The sequence below is a fragment of the Chelonia mydas genome, chromosome 7, assembly GCF_015237465.2.
Source record: "Chelonia mydas isolate rCheMyd1 chromosome 7, rCheMyd1.pri.v2, whole genome shotgun sequence".
NCBI classification, from domain to species: domain Eukaryota; kingdom Metazoa; phylum Chordata; order Testudines; family Cheloniidae; genus Chelonia; species Chelonia mydas.
This window is the reverse complement of record NC_057853.1, coordinates 52,207,561-52,226,874: the sequence shown is the minus strand read 5'-3', so window position 1 is coordinate 52,226,874 and position 19,314 is coordinate 52,207,561. Positions and strand designations below refer to the sequence as shown.

At 40.0% G+C, this 19,314-nt stretch overlaps 1 protein-coding gene and 1 long non-coding RNA gene across 2 annotated transcripts in view; one reads left to right on the top strand and one right to left on the bottom strand.

The window, feature by feature from the left end:
• The window catches only part of ANXA7 (annexin A7), a 59,311-nt gene that overhangs the window by 5,949 nt on the left and 34,048 nt on the right, over positions 1-19,314 (bottom strand). Inside the window, exons 6-11 of the mRNA XM_007053226.4 lie at positions 12,716-12,818; positions 12,314-12,408; positions 7,064-7,177; positions 4,287-4,457; positions 1,037-1,207; positions 792-867 (exon numbers count right to left, since the gene is read on the bottom strand). Of these exons, the coding sequence (XP_007053288.1) occupies positions 792-867; positions 1,037-1,207; positions 4,287-4,457; positions 7,064-7,177; positions 12,314-12,408; positions 12,716-12,818 (730 nt within the window). The remainder of the gene's footprint in view (positions 1-791; positions 868-1,036; positions 1,208-4,286; positions 4,458-7,063; positions 7,178-12,313; positions 12,409-12,715; positions 12,819-19,314) is intronic.
• Positions 8,673-18,702, top strand: LOC119566774. The gene is made up of 2 exons (XR_005226099.2): positions 8,673-15,846; positions 16,682-18,702. It is a non-coding gene; the product is annotated as an uncharacterized LOC119566774 (long non-coding RNA).

Below are 19,314 nucleotides of genomic sequence, written 5' to 3'. Positions count from 1 at the left end.
GCAGCCGTGTTAGTCTGTATCCGCAAAAAGAAAAGGAGTACTTGTGGCACCTTAAAGACTAACAAATTTATTAGAGCATAAGCTTTTGTGAGCTACAGCTTATGCTCTAATAAATTTGTTAGTCTTGAAGGTGTCACAAGTACTCCTTTTCTTTTTATTGCTCCTTTAAGTATGCTGACCCCACTCTAAGTACACTGCCTTTTTAAGTTAATCAAGCTGAGACAGCAGCTGCTGCCAGGAAGCTCCTTCTGTCCTGAGCCCTGTCATGTGTCCCCCTGCTCTATGGAAGATGGGGTAAGCAGGGTGCAGGAGCGGGAAACCCTGACATTAGGCCCCTTCTTCCCACCTCCCCGCCCCCTGCACAGCAAGCAGGAGGCTCTGGTGAGCAGCTCCAAGGCAGAGGGCAGGAGCAGCATTAGTGGGGGGAGCGACAGCTGACCTGCCAGCAATTGATAGCCTGCTGGGCGGTTGCCGCACAGCGAACTTAGGGGAGCGGGGAGCTGATAGAGAGCTGCCGATCCACCCTGGTTCCAAGCCCCCACCAGCTCACTGCAACGGGCTGCTCTTCCTGCAAGTAGTGGACAAAGCAGGTGGCTGCCAAACAAGGTTATAAGGGAGCATCGCACAACTTTAAACGAGCATGTTCCCTAATTGATCAGCAATGAAACAACGTTAACTAGGACGATTTTAAGTGAGTTAATGTATTAACTGCGATTAATTGACAGCCCTCCTAGCTTTACCTCTCCAATTAGTCATAAATACCCTCTTTAAAAAAAAGAAATGTCTCTTACCGATAGTCTTCAAGCCATCTTCTACATTTCCAGAAAACTCCCGGCCAATGCTGCTTAACAGATCACGATTGGCAATCTGCACATAAAAATTAAAGGGATTGGGGGAGTTGTTTTTTTTAACATGGGAATGGAGCCAAATTCAATCCTGACATATGCAGACCAACTCATCTGAAGTTAATGGAGTTTCACCTGTTTTTACCCCAGGGCGGAACTTAGTTCATAATCTTTAACAGAAAAAATTCTACCTTAGAATATGTTTCAACTGTAGCTTTCAGCTGGGGGAAACTTCTAGTTGCCAGAATCATGTTAAAGCAAGACTCATCAGTTCCAAGTTTCCCTTCACCAGCTTGGTAGAGGCGCTGAGCATCTTCCTGAGCTTTTTGGTAGTTCACTGATTGATTCTCATCCCGATTGCCCTGCAAGTGAAGACATTAGCTGCTCAATCAGTAACACAACATTTTCTGTTCCTCACCACATCTTATAGCCTTGCCAAACGGTTCTCATTCTTCAGCCTGGAAAATTAAACCATAAACTAGACTTGGTAAAGGACCCTTTTATGACAGCTGTTTCCCAATAAGCCTCACTTGTTTTTGGAGGCAGCACTGGAGTGTGCACCAGTTAAATGAGGGGACTAGGAGTCAGAACTCCAAGCCTATCCCCCAGCTCTTCCACTGACACGCTGTGTGACCGTCGAATCTTTTTTGTACTCCTTTGTAAAATGAGAATTACTCACCTTTGCTGCTCAGGTGAGAGCTTTAATTATTTTTAAAGTGCTTTGAGATCCTCAGATGAAAAGTCCTATAGAAGTACCAAGTATTATGCATATTGTGATGCATGGAAAGTGCTACAAATCTCTGTCCACTTGGATAGCGAGCTCATGACTGTTCTAAAATAGTTCTTTGAAAAGAGGCAAGGCTACGGCATATTGGAATTCTGAATTCAAGAGTACTTCAGGCTCTTCAGTTATTAGAAATGGAAGACAAGATATACTCACTATATCCTGAGAGGAAGTAGATATTAAATTCCTTCTAGCTGCTGCTTATGGACAGGCATACATAGTCTTTTGTCAGTTTCCTGCCTCATCAACTAACACCTGTGCTTTTAAGTAGCAGTTTGAAAACCTGCCTTTCCATTTATAGTGATTTCTTGTAAGCTGACCACAGAAAGGTGGCCTGAAACTCTTACTCTGCAGAGCACAACTTAAAAACCTTAAATCATCTGGGTCAGCAGCTCTGTAACTTGAAATTATCTCATGTTTTTAGCCCCTGCGGCTTCTTGATACTTAATTTAAGCAGAAAACAAGGGCTAAGTTTTCACTTAATTTTTCTGTTTCTAGCTCTACTGGTTGCAAAGAACCTTCCAAACATGAACTAATGCATTGTTTTTTTACTGAGTATGCACGCAGCCTGAAATAATAGCAATAAAAGGCACAATCTGATCCCATTCTTTGAAGTATGGTGTTGTCTCTGAAGCATAATGACTGACTGAGAAAAGATCTGAGGGTAGATTTTCTACAGAAGATGCTTACTTTAGCACCAACAGGACACACATTAATATCTAATTTCAGACTGTGTGGTGGTGGTACCAGGGAAAGGTAATTTCTAAAGATAATGTTTCCAAACTACTTTTTAATGATTTAAATGACCTAACATCTATATAAGGTTTCAGAGTAGCAGCCGTGTTAGTCTGTATCCGCAAAAAAAAAAGGAGTACTTGTGGCACCTTAGAGACTAACAATTTTATTTGAGCATAAGCTTTCGTGAGCTACAGCTCACTTCATCGGATGCATCCGATGAAGTGAGCTGTAGTTCACGAAAGCTTATACTCAAATAGATTTGTTAGTCTCTAAGGTGCCACAAGTACTCCTTTTCTTTCAACATCTATATAAGTTATATAATGTGCAGATGACCACTAGCTATCATGTGTTGGATATATCAAAATAATAAAAAGTCACCAGTGCAAGCTTCTCTGGAATTTGCCTTTTTGACTTTACAGAGGCAGGCAATAAAAATCCCCAGAAAATATTTGTGGTAATTAATGCCACAGCACTCACAAGGGTTGATACACTCAAGAGAACATCAAAGTAGAAATGTCATGGAAGTTTAATTAACTGTAAAATGGCTAGGCTAAAAAAAAAAAAAAAGGCAATTACAGTCAGAAGAGGTGGGGAAGAATATCAGAGTATCTAAGACTTTATGGAACTGCAAATGAAACAAGGGAAACATCACTTTCATCAACAAAATGGAGGAATGCATTCCCCACATTTTCAGGTCCCACAAAATGCAGCTCTGCTCAAAGTACAAGCTACCACAGAACACGGCTGCTTGTTTACAGCCAATTCGGGGCTTAGATACATGCCAGGTATTATAACATGTAGTGTTTCACCATGTTTAAAATCTGTTTTTATAGGCTATTGAGGCTAACAACACTGAAAAACTGCATGGTATAACAGTCCCATACATGATCCAGCTGAGTTCATGTACTATCTGCATAGAACGGTTTGATCTGAGAACGGAAGGATGAGCAGTAAACTAAAAGAGGGGATGTGAGTTTTGAGCTGAATGTCCTGCTTAGCATACTCCCATGGATTCTCTCAAGTCTTCTATATATTATGACCTCTATTGTGTTAGGAGGCAGGTTTCTGGGACTCAGGTTGCATTACTTGATTCCCACTATGTGTTAAACCCTGGTTTGGTCTCACAATGTAAGAAGGACTGCACCCTTTTGGAATCATGTTCTTGAATGATGGTAAAAGTCCCCCGGCTCCAGCATAATTCTGAAGCACTGTTACACCATGATTTGTTCCCATCTAGACTGCAAGGCCAAACTGATTTAAATGCATTTTTTTTTGGGTTGCTACAGTGCTGTAACTGGGTAACTCAAGTCAGTAGGGATTCCTGGGTAGACAGGACTTTTCAGTCTGTCCCCAGGGAGACTGTATGTTGTCATTCTGCTATAAAGACATAGTCCAGTGCCACATAACTTCTTACAGAAGCTGGCTCTGATTACGCATACACAGACAGTTCATTTTGATGATCTCTCAATCATACTCTTCTTCAAGCTATAACAGGGATGGCCAACCTGTGGCTCCCCTGAGCTTGCTATGCCATCGCTCCTCCCTCCCCCCTCCCCCCCCCCCCCCAGCCTCCTGCATGCCATAAAACAGCTGATCAGGTAGGGAGGGGGAGATGCTGGTGGGCTGGGAGCGGGGGTGGGGAGCTGATGGGGGGCTGCTGACGTATTACTGTGGCTCTTTGGCAATGTACATTGGTAAATTCTGGCTCATTCCAGGCTCAGATTCGCCACTCCTGAGCTATAAAAACAGGTGAACTTTTTTTAAAAACCGGTGTTTGTTTACTGTAAGCATCTGATACGGAGCTATAACTCCACTCACCAGTCTGTTCTGTAATAGATGCATGAAAAGTATGCAGCAAGGGTTATACCTTTGATTTACCAACAAACTCACCATTGTCAAAAAAATGCCTTTTGGCTCACCTGGCACATAGATACAAGTAATCGTTCAAAGTGTCCTGAGGTATCTGCTCTGATATCCTGTTCAATGTCTCTTCCAAATTCTGTTTTGTAAGTCCTGACTATGTCTCGAATTTCCTGGTTCGTCCTTGTACAAAGAATCTCAATCAACACTCTCTCCTGAGTGCCAGCTCCCTATAGGCAGAGAAAGAGAAAGAATTGCTGCAACAGAGCACACTTACCCTTCTTCCTTACAATTTTCTGTGACACTATAAAACCAACTGTTACAATCAGACATTTATTACATTTTGAAACTGTTTTAATATTATCTAAATTGTAAGAGCAGCATCTGTCCATCCTTTCTGAAAATTCTAAATCCTCTCTGATCTCATTACTCAAAATGTAAGATATGGGTCTGGATTTGTTTTGTTTTTTAAACAACTGTTGAGTTAGGAGTTTTAAGAAACTACTAACAGAGGGCATGAACAATGAGCCAAGCACAGCCAGTAGGAGAAAAGGAAAATTTTAGAAAGGAAATAACGATAATTAAACAGAGAAATGTAGGGCTGCAAGGGACCTCAAGAAGTAATCTAGTCCCATGCCTCTGTGCTGAGACAGGACCACCCTGACATACCACCTATACCACCCTGACAATCGTTTGTCTAATTGGTTCTTAAAACCCTCCAATGACTGGGATTCCACATCCTCGCTTAGAAGCCTATTCCAGTGCTTACCTATCCTTAAAGTTGGAAGGTTTTTCTTAATATCTAACCCAAACTTCCCTTGCTGCAGATTAAGCCCATTACCTTTGTCCTGCAGTTTGACTACCTTATTTTATACTGCGAACTAACAATTCCCTTCTAATACGCAGTTTGAAACAAAGTAATGTCTTATCAAAGCAGCATTTGAAACAGAACATGTGTATCTGGATCCTATTTTGCTGAGTTTACAAGTAGTTCTCTGTTCCAAATTTAGCCTCTCCTCCTATATCTAGCATAAGTGGGAGCTTCATTAATATGCCCCTTTTTAATACATACCAAAAAAAATCATACAGCAAATTTTGCTGCACCAGGCCTTCCTGTCACGGTTACCCTTATCATCCCTCTGCCTTTAAAAAAAAAAAAATAAAGACTCTTCAGGGCAGGAGCCATCTCCTATTGTTTTTAGGGAGCTTACCACAATGGGGGGTGGTGTCTCAACTGAAATGTGTGCAGGCTCTGCTGTAGTACAAATAAGAGTAAGTCAAGGATGTCTCTTACACCTGCCCTAAAGGAGGTCTTATTGAATCGTACTCCATGTTCTGTAGAAATTTGTAGCTTTTGAAACCTCATCTGTATAAAAACAATTTATATATACACAACTGACATTTTTACCATTCATTCTTAGACAGGATGTACTTAATTATTTCTGCCAACCCACTGTCCACTCATTGCTGGGCTATGTGGGTTATGATACTAGTTTCCAGTACTGCCCACAAAGTGCTAGCCAATGAAGTGGAGCTAGAGGGGAAACAGCATTAACATATTAACTTTTATTATTATTACCATTACTACCAGCTCACTTGAGTTAAAAATGGAATTTCTCAAATACTTGAACAATTATATGAAATTCACTGACCCCAACACGACAAAGCATTTTAACATTCTTTGGGACGCAGTGGCCAAGCTGTGGCTCCAGAGCCACATGCAGCTCTTCAGAAGTTAATATGGGGTTCCTTGTATGGGCACCGACTCTGGGGCTGGAGCTACAGGTGCCAACTTTCCAGTGTGCCAGGGGGTGCTCACTGCTCAACCCCTGGCTCTGCCACAGGCGCTGCCCCCACTCCACCCCTTCCCATCCCCTCCCCTGAGACTGCTATGCGGGAAGGAAGGGGAAGTCGCTGATCGACGGGGCTACTGGTGGGCAGGAGGTGCTGGGTGTGGGGGTGGGGAGCTGATGGGGGGCTGCTGATGTATTACTGTGGCTCTTTGGCAATGTACATTGGTAAATTCTGGCTCCTTCTCAGGCTCAGGTTGGCCACCCCTGCTTTGGGAAGTCACTCGGAGAAAGATACTCTGTTACCCTTAATGCAGTTTTATTTTGTTCTCTGTGTGTATGTAAAATGTGCTGACTCACAGCTACTCTGTGTCTTTGCATACATATAGGAAAATAATGGATTTGCATGGAAATTCACTTGTGACTCTAAAAATAATAATACAATGGTGCTAGTGTTGCCAGATGGTCAGTACCTGAAACAGGCTTAAAAATACCAACTGCAAATTAATGAGAATAGTTTTAATTGCTCTTTATTTACAGCGAGAAAAGTTTTGGACTTTTTCAAATTTCAGAATGGTGGGCTGATCAAAAGACCTGGAGTTTTAATTGTAGCCTGACTTACCGACTATGTGAACAGATGTTCTAGCAAACAGTGCAGCCAGGAGAAGTGATCTAACAGCAGTGAAAGTTAAGAGTTGACTCCCCACCTTAAATTTTAATTGGTCTTGGCTCTTTAATATGACCTCTTGGAAGTTTCCTGTTCTGCAGCTGAGGCTAAATGGTAATCTGTTTAGAAGGCTAGAAACTATAAATACAGGAACTTGGATGCTTATAGAAAAGTTACTTAAATCTCCTCCACAAACCCATAGGCTCAAAATGTTTCCACCACTATGATTTTCTACTAGCCTTGTTTATAAGACTTATAAAAAGGACTCTAAACTCTGAAAGAGTTGGGACTAGTCAGGAATTACTAAAACTGCAAAACTGTTGTGTCCTATAACATAGGAGGTGTCTAATTTAGTGTTTTATTCATGATAAAATTCTACCTTCATTGCATGACGTAAACTCCAGGCATCATAATAGGTAGGTGGCATGAACAAGGCTAGTATCAGTTCTTCCATGTTTCCACTTAGTTCAGACTTCAGATCTTTAATTAAATCCTATCCAATTACAAAAATAAGTATGAGGTTACAATACAAATATGTAGTACACAAACAGTGAGGTAATTAGGAAGGGGTTGAAGAGGCAGTATTCAGATGTTCAGATTTGCTGGAGGTTATAGGCTGGGGTTAGGGTTCAGGTGATCACTCTAGGCATTAATACTGTTTATTACACTGCTGTAAACTACTGAACAGTCTATGCAAGATTTCAGACCAAAAAGGCAGAAGTCTCACAGGATTAGTTGATTTTTCAAGATTTCCATTATTTTAGCTAATGAAAAGGTTGTGGCATCCACTGTTTCTGAGAGAACCAGAAAATAGACCCATCTGCATTTTGGATCCAGAATTCAAACATAAACCCTCCTCCCACAAAATTCAAAAGGGGTTTGGATTAGAGGTTCTGGTTTTGGCCAACTAACTATAACTATATTTTGATTATGTACAAAAAATAAGCGAGTCAAGTTATATCACATCCACCGCTTTCCCCATATCCACAAAGCCAGTTATCTCATCAAAGAAGGCAGTCAGGTTGGTCAGGCATGACTTGCCCTTGGTGAATTCATATTGACTGTTCTGATCACCTTCCTCTCCTCTAAGTGCTTCAAAATGGATTCCTTGAGGACCTGCTCCATGATTTTTCAGGGACTGAGTGAGGCTGTAGTTCCCCGGATTCTCCTTCTTCCCTTTTTTAAAGATAGACACTATATTTGCCTTTTTCCAATCGTCCAGGAACTCCCCCGATCGACATGAGTTTTCAAAGATAATGGCCAATGGCTCTGCAATCACATCAGCCAACTTCCTCAGCACCCTCAGATGCATTGCATCCGGCCCCATGGACTTGTGCATCTCCAGCTTTTCTAAATAATCCTTAACCTGTTCTTTCACCACGGAGGGCTGCTCACCTCCTCCCCATACTGTGCTGCCCAGTGTAGCAGTCTGGGAGCTGACCTTGTCTGTGAAGACCAAGGCAAAAAAAGCATTGAGTACTTCAGCTTTTTCCACATCATCTGTCACTAGGTTGCCTCCCCCATTCAGTAAGGGTCCCACACTTTCCCTGACCTCCTTCTTGTTGCTAACATACCTGTAGAAACCCTTCTTGTTACCCTTCACATCCCTTGCTAGCTGCAACTCCAATTGCGCTTTGGCCTTCCTGATTACATCCCTGCATGCTCAACAATATTTTTATACTCCTCCCTAGTCATCTGTCCAAGTTTCCACTTCTTGTAAGCTTCGTTTTTGTGTTTAAACTCACCGAAGATTTCTCTGTTGAGCCAAGCTGGTCGCCTGCCATATTTGCTATTCTTTCTGCACATCAGGATGGTTTGTTCCTGCACCCTCAATAAGGCTTCTTTAAAATATAGCCAGCTCTCCAGAACAGTTTATACACATCCATGACAGTGCTCCAGTCATGTGAGTTACCCCACCAAGTCTCTGTTATTCCAATCACATCATAGTTCCCTGACTGTCTAAGGACTTCCAATTCTTCCTGTTTGTTTCCCAGGCTTCCTGCGTTCGTGTACAAGCACCTAAGATAACTAGCCGATTGCCCTACTTTCTCAGTATGAATCAGGAGGCCTCCCCTGGTGCACCCTCCTCCTTGTGTTTTCTCCTGGTATCCCACTGCCCCACTTACCTCATGGCTTAGGTCTCCTAATTTTAGATTTCAACCACTACATGGTTTTTACCCTTTGGGACACAGTATTGTAGTGAAGGAACATTAAATAAAATATACTAACTGCCCTCTCCCAGCTGGAAAGCACCATGGTCATTCTAGTTTTCTGGTGTGGCAGGACGAATGGGTTAACTACTATAGCAAAAGGGAAGTTCAAGAGCATGTTAGCTTCCTGGCAAATGAGTGAAACATCCTTGATACACATTAAAACATTCACCTTTCCTTTGGTATTTCAATAAAAACAAAAAAGCTGCTTTCTGTAGCTATTCAGGTTCCATCTACAGCACCCATCCTCAGCTATTCACTTAATGACTGGTAAGTTATTGAAATATGCACAGTCATCTATCTTCCTTCCGTATATATCTGAACGAGAGCTGCTTTTCCATTTAGAGAAGACAGACAATAAGCTATTCTACAAACTGTCAGGTAGGTCAGTCTGTAGAATTCCTGTCACTGCTGAACTGGTGCTGTCTCCTTGCATCTGAAGGTGAAGGCTGTGTTGAAGATTGCATAGTCCATCCCACTAATTAATAGAGACAGACAAGCACATTGCACTGATACTCTACCTTAGCCCACTATCAGAACTGTTTCAAGGTCTTGGTGCTAATCTTTAACTATGAGACCTACAAATGGGGCGTAGAAGTAGATGGGGAATTGGTTTGCACTCTTTTGGGCTTCTTTTTGGTGTATAAAGAAATCTTGAAGTCCTGTATCTGAACATCATTTTTGTTTTGACTCCTTGATTGCCTTATCTTTAGAAATGTCATGTCTGACCTTCCCTGATTCTAACTGTATCTCCAGGGAGGGTTATAAGAGCTAGCTCAGTTGTTTGAGTATTGGTCTGCTAAACCCAGTGTTGTGAGTTCAATCCTTGAGGGAGCCATTTAGAGATCTGGGGCAAAAACTGGGGATTGGTCCTGCTTTGAGCAGGGGGTTTGACTAGATGACCTCCTGAGGTCCCTTCCAACCCTGATATTCTATAATTCTATGAAATCCTTAACTGAAGGGTGCTTTATCTTTAACAAAGATACTTTCTTCTATTTCTAATAGAGCACAAAGTTTTAAACACACTGAATACAACTTATGCTTATGCTCAAATAAATTGGTTAGTCTCTAAGGTGCCACAAGTACTCCTTTTCTTTTTGTGAATACAACTACTTTCCTGTCCTGAATTAATTAGTATCAGAGGGGTAGCCGTGTTCGTCTGTATGCACAAAAACAACGAGGAGTCAGGTGGCATCTTAAAGACTAACAGATGCATCTGAATGCATCTGAAGAAGTGGGTTTTTTAGCTTATGAAAGCTTATGCCCAAATAAATCTGTTAGTCTTTAAGGTGCCACCGGACTCCTAGCTGAATTAATTAGGTTTCATGCATTGATAGCAATGGGGTCATAATTGTTCTAATTCTCCAACTGCCCCTAGAATTTTTTTAGGAAAAACAGGGTAGATAAAATCTTAATCTCAACCATAAGACATGAAAACATATTTGATTTTAAGGAAAAACAAATTTGGGCCTTCTTTATCTATCAAAGGACAAAAAAGGGGCACTGACCCAATTTTCTTTTCCTGGGCATGTTGTCTTTTAAAGTTTTCTATGCACGAAGGCCTAGCTGTTTCAGACTACTCTGCTGCAACACCTGCCTCCAAATTGTGATCAACAGGGATGCTGTTGCTGACAAAGCATGATACCTAGCAGTCATGTGACAAACCCATACCTAAGGAACTCCCCAACACCACACTTGAGGGCAAGTAACAAAAATGAAGACAGATCTCCTTCCTTTCTCTCAGAGTGGCATAGCAACATGCACCAGGAGAGCTAATCTTTTCAAAAGTCCTCTCCATACTGCTAGCTTCTCCCCCACTCTTTTTAGAGTCTCAACTCTGGGGGGCAAGTTTCTCACTTGGTTTCTCACTCACAGCACCTAGGCACAACAGGGTTTCAGTCTTGGTTGTGGCTTCTAAGCACAGCCAGAGCACAGAAGTAATTTAAAAGGAACATTTTTACAGATATAATATGGATATTCTTTCCCTATTTGTAAATTACAAATATTTCAAGCAATAATATTTCTGGCTACATTTTCCTGAGAGAAAGGTAATATTTTAGCAGTTACAATGCTTGCCCATTTTTAGGATCTAAACTCTTTTCAAGATTTCCAGGGTGGTTTCTTTTTCCCCGCCATCCCCCAAAGCTTTTATTCTCATCTTCCCCAAGACACTATCACTAAAATAATATTATGGAGTTAAATGTCATGTGATGGAGCACAGTAGCTAAGTGAGTTCTCAGCAGACTCCTGAAAAATTCTTCATTTAAAGCCCTACATTCCCTTTTTTGGGGGCAAAAATCAGAGAAAGTGGCAAGAAATGTCTAAACTTTTTTGATCACCAGAAAAGGCCAACTCCACCAAAGCAGATATGAAAACTTTGCAGCCTGTTTCCTGGAACTCAAAGATGATGGGTCATGACAAACAAATTAGCTGCCAGGAGTGTGCAAAATGGAGAGAGCAGAGTTTACTATATATAATGCATATTTACCACTTGTTCAGTGACAAGGTACGACAATAGTATCAGACTGGTCTTATAATCAGGACCCAGTGCAAAGGTTAGTCACAAACTAAATGTTTTATTATTTTATTTCCTGTCCTCAGAGCTCAAATTTTCTTTTAAAATATGTTATCTAAATCTAACCATAGTTCTCCAATGAGGCTTACTCAGTGCTGCTTAGAGTGTTAGACTATGTTTGTTTTAACTTTAATATGAGTAAACCAAGTGAAGTTGAATTACTTCATAGTCTAACTAGAACATAGACTAATCATAGTCTAACACTGGTTTGAGTGTAACAGTTTCACAGAGTTTGCTTATACCATAAATTACCCTGTATAACTCAGATCCTGCTCCATGTTACCACCACCTATAGTAGGCTATCCTCCATGGTCAATTCTTGAAGTTTGTACTTAAGTAGCAGTTTTGCCTGAGTAAGGACTTTAGGGTTTAGACCCCAGTCTCTCTAACTGCATGTAAATAGTTTGTCTTTCGTGGAACACTTTACACTGATTCTTGTTGAATTTTGTTCCATTAGTTTCAGAGTGTCTTTCCAATTAATCAAGATCACATTCCATATGTTAATATTACCTGCTAAAGTATTTCTGATGTCTTCCACATAGGTATAGTTTGAATTTCATTATGTTCTGCCCTTCAAATAATTAATACAAATAAAGGAAACTTATTGTTTGGTCATGGAAAGACAGTGCTTGAAGAAATCCCGCCAATTGTCAGGGCTGTACTGAAGTTCCTGGAGCTACTGGTAGAACAAGGAATGTAGCTAAGCGTACACAGAAATTTTAAAAACAAAAATTGGGTGCACTCTACCTGGGACTAAAATACCATTACAGACAACCAGGTTTGCTAGTGTTACTGTATCACTGCCAATTTGTTTATTGGTTAGAAGAGTAACCAATGAACATACCTTGCCATACATAGTCTTGAAAGCTGCCTTGATTTTTTGCCTTTGATCGTTGGAGCGATTGGACACAACATTAATGATAGCCTGCTCATCCGTTCCTAGGAAATAAAAAGGCAATTTCTTACAAGAAATTAAACATAATCCTCCAAAACTGTTCATTTTTACAATTTTTAGAGTTTTGACAAATACAGTGCAAATTTTTATACACATATATATAAAAATAAAAAATGTTGGCCAATATATATGCTTAAAGGGTACAGTTTTCAAAAGCACCAACTGAGAATTAGGAGTCTGAAATATTTTTACCCAAGATCTATACAATTAGAAGAAAAGAAAAATGCCTTTAACTTTTTGGCTAATAAACATAAACTCTGTAGTAATCACTAAATACAGATCTTCTCTTACCAAATCCCTTCATAGCCTTGCGCAGTATTTCTGCATCCCTCCCAGCATCGAAGTTGGGCGCAGCTTGAATTGTGCCCTGAGTACTTTGAGTCATTGCTGCAGGCTAAGAGTGAACGAGTTATGCATTACCAGCCAATTTACATAATGCAAAGTACTAACTGAATGTAGTGTTAAACTTTACAGTTAATATTTCAGAGACACACGCAAGGAACATGTCTAAGTTTTACCACACACTCCTGGGGAGAGGAACAACCTCTTAACAGTTAGGAAGGCATTTTATCGCAATTAACAGTCTTGATCCACTAGTGCCATATTAACACTGTTTTGCACAGTTGCATTGCTGAGGATGTATTCTGGATGCAAACTCAGTGACCATTTAGGACAGAACTGTTCTTTCCAATACAGGTTGCTGATCTCTAGGGAGTATTCTGGATGTAGAACTTTCACTGAAATCAGTGGGCTTTCCAAACAGACCACATGCAGAATACTGAAGAAAGCTGCTGTGTGGGTTAAAGAAGACTGTGACTCTCCTTTTTGCATAGACAGAGTTTCCAAAAGCAAGCTACTAGAGGGCAGATCCTTTCAGCCTAAGTAGCTGGCCTGTGCACTAGGGATTCTGCAGGGGCTTGATAGAAAGGAATCCTCCTCTCAGAGCACACTGTGTCTGCTGCAGCTACTGATTCCCTTCTCTGGCCACGTTAACCACCATTCAATCCACAAAATGGTGGATCCACTACCCCGTTCCAGTCCTTCCCTGGCCCACTCTAATCTGTCCCAAAGCTCACTGGTAGTCCAAACAAAGCTGTGCTCCATGCTGTGCAGTCCCCACACGTGACAAATGATTGCACCAATTCCACTGCATCTTTGCACCACTATGCTCATATGGGTGGGGAATGCACAGGTATTTGCCCCCCTCAAAGGAAGATCATGGCTTCTTGCAGACTACTAGCAAGAGAAAAAATGTAAATGTTTTCTCATCCCCTTAGATCACAGGTGGAAAATCTCACATATAAATTACTTCTCATAATTCCCTGAATGAAAATGGGCAGAGCCTGATCTAAGTCATGTAGAGTAGGCAAGACAACAGCATAGGCTAATTTTATCCTAAAGTTATATATATAGTTCAGTACAGAAGAAAAAGTGCTAGATTACAATTTAATGTAAAAGTGTGAAGCTTTCTGACAAAATGTCCAACTCCTTTCAAAAATACTGACTATAAAATACACTAACTTTGTATTCTTTGAAAGAGAGGCTAATTGTGGTAAATGGTGCTGGGTAACAATCTAAGACACGTAGTGATCCATGCTACTAAAGAACCCAAGCCCACCTATAGGATTGATTTGCTCTTTACATTTTGCATGCAGTACTAAGGAAACTGCAAGGGTTTCTATGGCATTACTGCCAATGTACCTTAGCTGTTATAAAGGAATAACCTCAGCATATATAGCCCTGCATGTACATTACCTAAAAATATACATGGGCATTTTTTTCGGTTACATGGAAGAGTGCCCTACTATAAAACAGTATCTGTTTGTGGGATTTGCTAAGCAATGTGCTTATATGGCACTTGTAATAAAAACAATCCAAAGGAGACCAGCTTAGTTGTTACTGTCTCTAGTGCACAACTACCATACACAGATCTCTTAAATAAGCAGGCAGTTTTTAATGTATACAGTAGTCAACTGAGCATCCTTAGAAACTTATGTAGTCAAGCAGCTAAAACAAAATGGGTGAACTTCACTTGCTGGCAAAGGCCCTCTTTGCCCCCACAATACCCCTAAATGGGCGTTTGAGTGTGGAAAAACACACATGTGACATGACTGCATAGTGGAGGGGGGAAGAGAGATGGCGTCTCCATAGCCTATGCCTGCCAAGAGAGAACACTCCACACCTGCTTTGATTTTGGTGATATGGATAGTGTCCACTGGAGCTATACTTACATGGATCCAGTGACTAGGAACCCCTGCACAGGGTGCAGTGATCCTTCCTCCAGGCCATAGGCCTGAATATTGGCCCCAAGACAGCAGTGCTACAGCCCTGCAGCTAGCCTTGGCTTGGGGGGAGTAATTGTCACACCCCTATCCCAGACTTGATGCAAGATAATCTCTTTACAGAGGAATCAAGAATTGCATTATCTGTGCTTGCTTTGATGTACTTCTGGCCTTAATCTTTCTCCCAAAATACCAGCAGTGATTAGATCCACATTAAGGTTTCATTGCTCAATGACCCTTTCTTAAAAACTGATTTTATTGTTAACTCAATAACAAAAAAGCCTTCTTGAGCCTGTTTGTTTTGTTCCTTCTTCCAAGTTTCAGTCTACAGTGACATTCCTGAAAATAGAATGGTTGACAAACTGCTGGGCAGAGCTTTCAGTAGAACTGTATAAAGTGTACTGGAAAATCTGCAGTTAGAATAGTATGTTGCCAGTTTGCATGTGTAAGGAACATGTCATCTAAACAAACATCTGTGGCCTTAAAAATAAAGTCAGAGAGCCTATAACCCCCAAACTATAAACACATATATAAAAGTGATCTACACATCTGGTTGAGTCTAATATTGAAGTGTGGGTGTATCCAAAGTAAACCATCATTTTGCAGCATCTTTAAAAAGTTTCCATACTGAAAGTAAGAGTTATATGGTAAGTGAAAAATCAAAGGGAAATGATTGTGAAGCAATACCTTTCGTGGCATAACTATATTCCACTGTCCTCCCTATTCTAGTGTGGGTGTATTTTCAATTAGTGTGTTCCATGTTATTTTCCATACTCCCTTGGGGCACAGATTAATGAAGAAATATTTTATGTATTATTCTCATGCTGCTAGAAAGTATGTTTTGAGACACCACGCTGCTTACATCATTTACTTTGCATTATGCTCCAATCTACCTGTGATTAACATACATCTAAGGGGAGCATAAAATCCCTCCTTTACCTGTAAAGGGTTAAGAAACTCAAATAACGTGGTTGGTACCTGCCCAAAAGGACCAATAAGGGAAGAAGATACTTTCAGCTCTGTGGGGGAAGGTTTTTGTTTGTGCTCTCTTTGTGTTCTCTCCGGGACAGGGATGGACCAGGGCAGAAAAAACACATCTCCTAAGGCCATATCTGAAATAAGCATCTAAGATTACAAACTGTAAGTAATCACAAGGAAATGCGTTAGGTTATTCTCTGTTTTAGCTTGTGAATTTTCCCTATGCTAAGAGGGATGTTTATTCCTGTTTTTTGTAACTTTAAAGTTTTGCCTAGAGGGGAATCCTCTGTATTTTAAATCTTATTACCCTGTAAAATTACCTTCCATCCTGATTTTACAGAGGTGCTTCTTTTAATTTTTTCTTTATAATAAAGTTCTGTTTTTAAGAATCTGATTGGGTTTTTAGTGTCCTAAAAACCCAAGGGTCTGGTCTGTGCTCACCATGATTACTCTCAAGCCTCCCCAGGAAAGGGGGTGAAGGGGTTGGGGGGATATTTTGGGGAAACAGGAACTCCAAGTGGTCCTTTTCCTAAATCTTTGTCTAACTCACTTGGTGGTGGCAGCGATACCATCCAAGCACAAGGAAGAATTTGTGCCGTGGGAAAGTTTTTAACCTAATCTGGTAGAAATAAGCTTAGGGGGTCTTTCATGCAGGTCCCCACATCGGTACCCTAGAGTTCACAGTGGGGAGGGAACCCTGACACTACCTATTAACAAAATGATGATCTAGATGTTTCAGTACAAAAATGTGCAGACTTGGGAATAAACACTTATTGTGTCAAAAGGCAGCTACCAGTCTTATGGTGGTTTTTTTTCATGCACACAAGTTCAATTAATCAGATTTTTAAAGAATGTTGTTTTCCAAATAATTCTTTAAAATTCTGTTCTTGTCAGTATGATTTGATAGTTTACTCTAAATTCTCAGTGAAAGCCTCACATACAGTTAAAAATTCATTATGATGTAACTCCTATACTTTTGTTTGATTTATTTTCAAAGGCTGTTGAAAATCTGGAAAGGATTCAGAAAAGAGCGACTAGAATTAGAGGTCTGGATAATGTGCCTTACAATAAAAGACATATGAAGCTCCATCTATTTAGCTTCTCAAAGAGAAAGTTATGAGGTGACTCAATCACCATCTATAAGTACCCATACGGGGAAAACATTCTGATAGAAGAGGACTCTACTCTAGTAAAGGCATAACAAGAACCAATGATGGGAAACTGAAACTAGATAAATTAAAGGGAGACAAAAGTGCAAATTTCTAAATTAAGGTACTTAATCACTGGAACAACTTACCAAGGGATGTAGTGGCATTCCATAACTTGAAATCTTTAAATCTATATTGGATGTCTTTCTAATTATGTTCTAGCTCTACCACAAGCTATGGGCTTGATGCAGGAATTAATGGATGAAATTCTGTATCCAGTGTTACACAGGTCAAACTAGATGTCCATAAGGGTTTCTTCTTCTGGCCTTAAATCTATGAACGTTTATAATCTTATTGTTCAGAGCTTCATTAAATATTAGCATGGTGCAGAATTTACAATCAGATTATAAATCTGGTCATTAAATTGCCAATGCTTTGTTTTTCTGTTCTAAATATTACCATATAACCTAAGAGCCCAGTTGTCTGAATAATCTTATGTATGTAACCATGTCCAACCACGCTGCCCCATTATTCTCATTCTCATTTGTTGTGTCATGTTTATAATCTAGTTTGTAAATTCTTCGAGGCGGGTACTTTATCCAACAATCTGTTCTGCGAGACTCCATGCACATCTTTGGTCTTGGTACAAATGCATAAGAAGAACTAGAAAAGAGGTTTTTAAAATTGCGTTAAAGCATGGGTTTGATTGTGGTCACTTGCTAAAGGCATAAAGCCACTTCTGGTTTCAAGGTCAGGCATCTCTCCGGGATGGCAGATATGGCTTGCTCACTAATCAATGACAAAAAGTACCACTGCAAAAAGCCAGCTACTGTCAAAATCTGGCTTGGAGTTCATTTGGGTGCCTATTTCAGACTTGTGCTCTAAAAGACAACAAGGTTTAGGAGATGAATACTACCCTTCATGCTCATCTTTTCAAGTTGCACCCAAATTGCTGGGATGATAAAAAGACTGTGAAATTTTATCTGAATTCCCAGACTAGAGCCCTGCATGGGACTATTATTTTTAATCCCACTCCCGTCCCATCCCACAATATCCACTCACACCCACTCCCGCATTGTTTCTTGCATTTTTATCCTGCTCCCACCCACAAATCCTGCAAGAGAGACCAATTCCCCCATGCTACTAAAACAAACATATGGTCGGTTAATATACTATCTATCTATCTATATATAGTATTTTTTTACATGGTTTAAGAAAGATTTGTTTAACTCCTGTTATAATAGACATCAAATCTCTTTCTACCCCTCACGTAAATTTAAGTATTAAAACCTTTATTTTTTTAAAAAAGAAAAGCTTGCTTTACATTGCTGAAATTCTATTTATGACAAACTACTGTTGTGCTTATCATACGGAACATCAAAGCAAATTGCACCACAGTTTTGCCTTAAAAGGTGTAGATTTTTTTAAATTACTAAAAAAGTAAGTTAAAATAAACACTGAAATTTTTTTAAACTGCTTAAGTACAGTTTTTAGAACTTTGAAACATACGATTCCAATTATTTATATGTCAGGATTATTATTGCTTTTTGAAAAACACTTAATGGAAAAACTGCTCACAGCACTTGGTTTTTGATAGAAATAAATTTTAAGAAGAGGCTCAAACTAAGTGATCAACAATAAGGTCAACTTAAACAGCAGGTGTAGCTAAACTTGCATTTTGTTTTCCCACAAATTACCACAATCTGGTTTTTTTGCCCACCCAATCCTGCCTGCAACAAAATACATTTTACCCGCCCTTGGTATTATGGCAGTGGATGCTGTAAGACTCTATCTCAGATTGTCTTTTGAACAAGGTTTTTTCCTTCGCTGCATTGTGTATAATAGTAACACTATAAATTATTTCAATTGCCCAGCTGTGCTATATTGTATTATTGGCAGTGCAAAATGATAAAACCATGAACAAAGAAGTGTTTTTCCATTGAAGGGAAGTTAGCCTTTTTCCAAGACTGTTTGACATAGCAGAACAAATGTATACCTCTCATACCAGCCAAACTTTCCCCAAAAGGTGTATTAGTTAAACTGATTACAAGTAACTGATGTGATAACTGATTTTGACACAGTCTGTAACTGGAAATGAAAAGAAGCCATTCATTTTGAAAACTTTCATTCAAATCCTCATTGCAGTGAAGTCAGTGGCAACACTGACCAAGACTGGACCTTTATACCCAAGTCAAAGGGAAGGTCAAGCATGTGCTATTCAAAAATAGAATTAGACACATATTGCAGTATTTGATAACATAGTAATACTCAGGATTGCAAAGAGAATCTGCTTTACATGGTTCCTATCCACTCAATGCCTTTGAGTATACAGGACTGTATCCTCCCATAGCTGTTCTTCTGATATCATGTTGCGCATAACACATAAAGGGTTATTACCGAACAGAATATAACAACGTCTGCAGAATTACTGCCAACATCTCCCCTTCTCTGCCCACCACCCATCCACCCAGAACTATTGTAA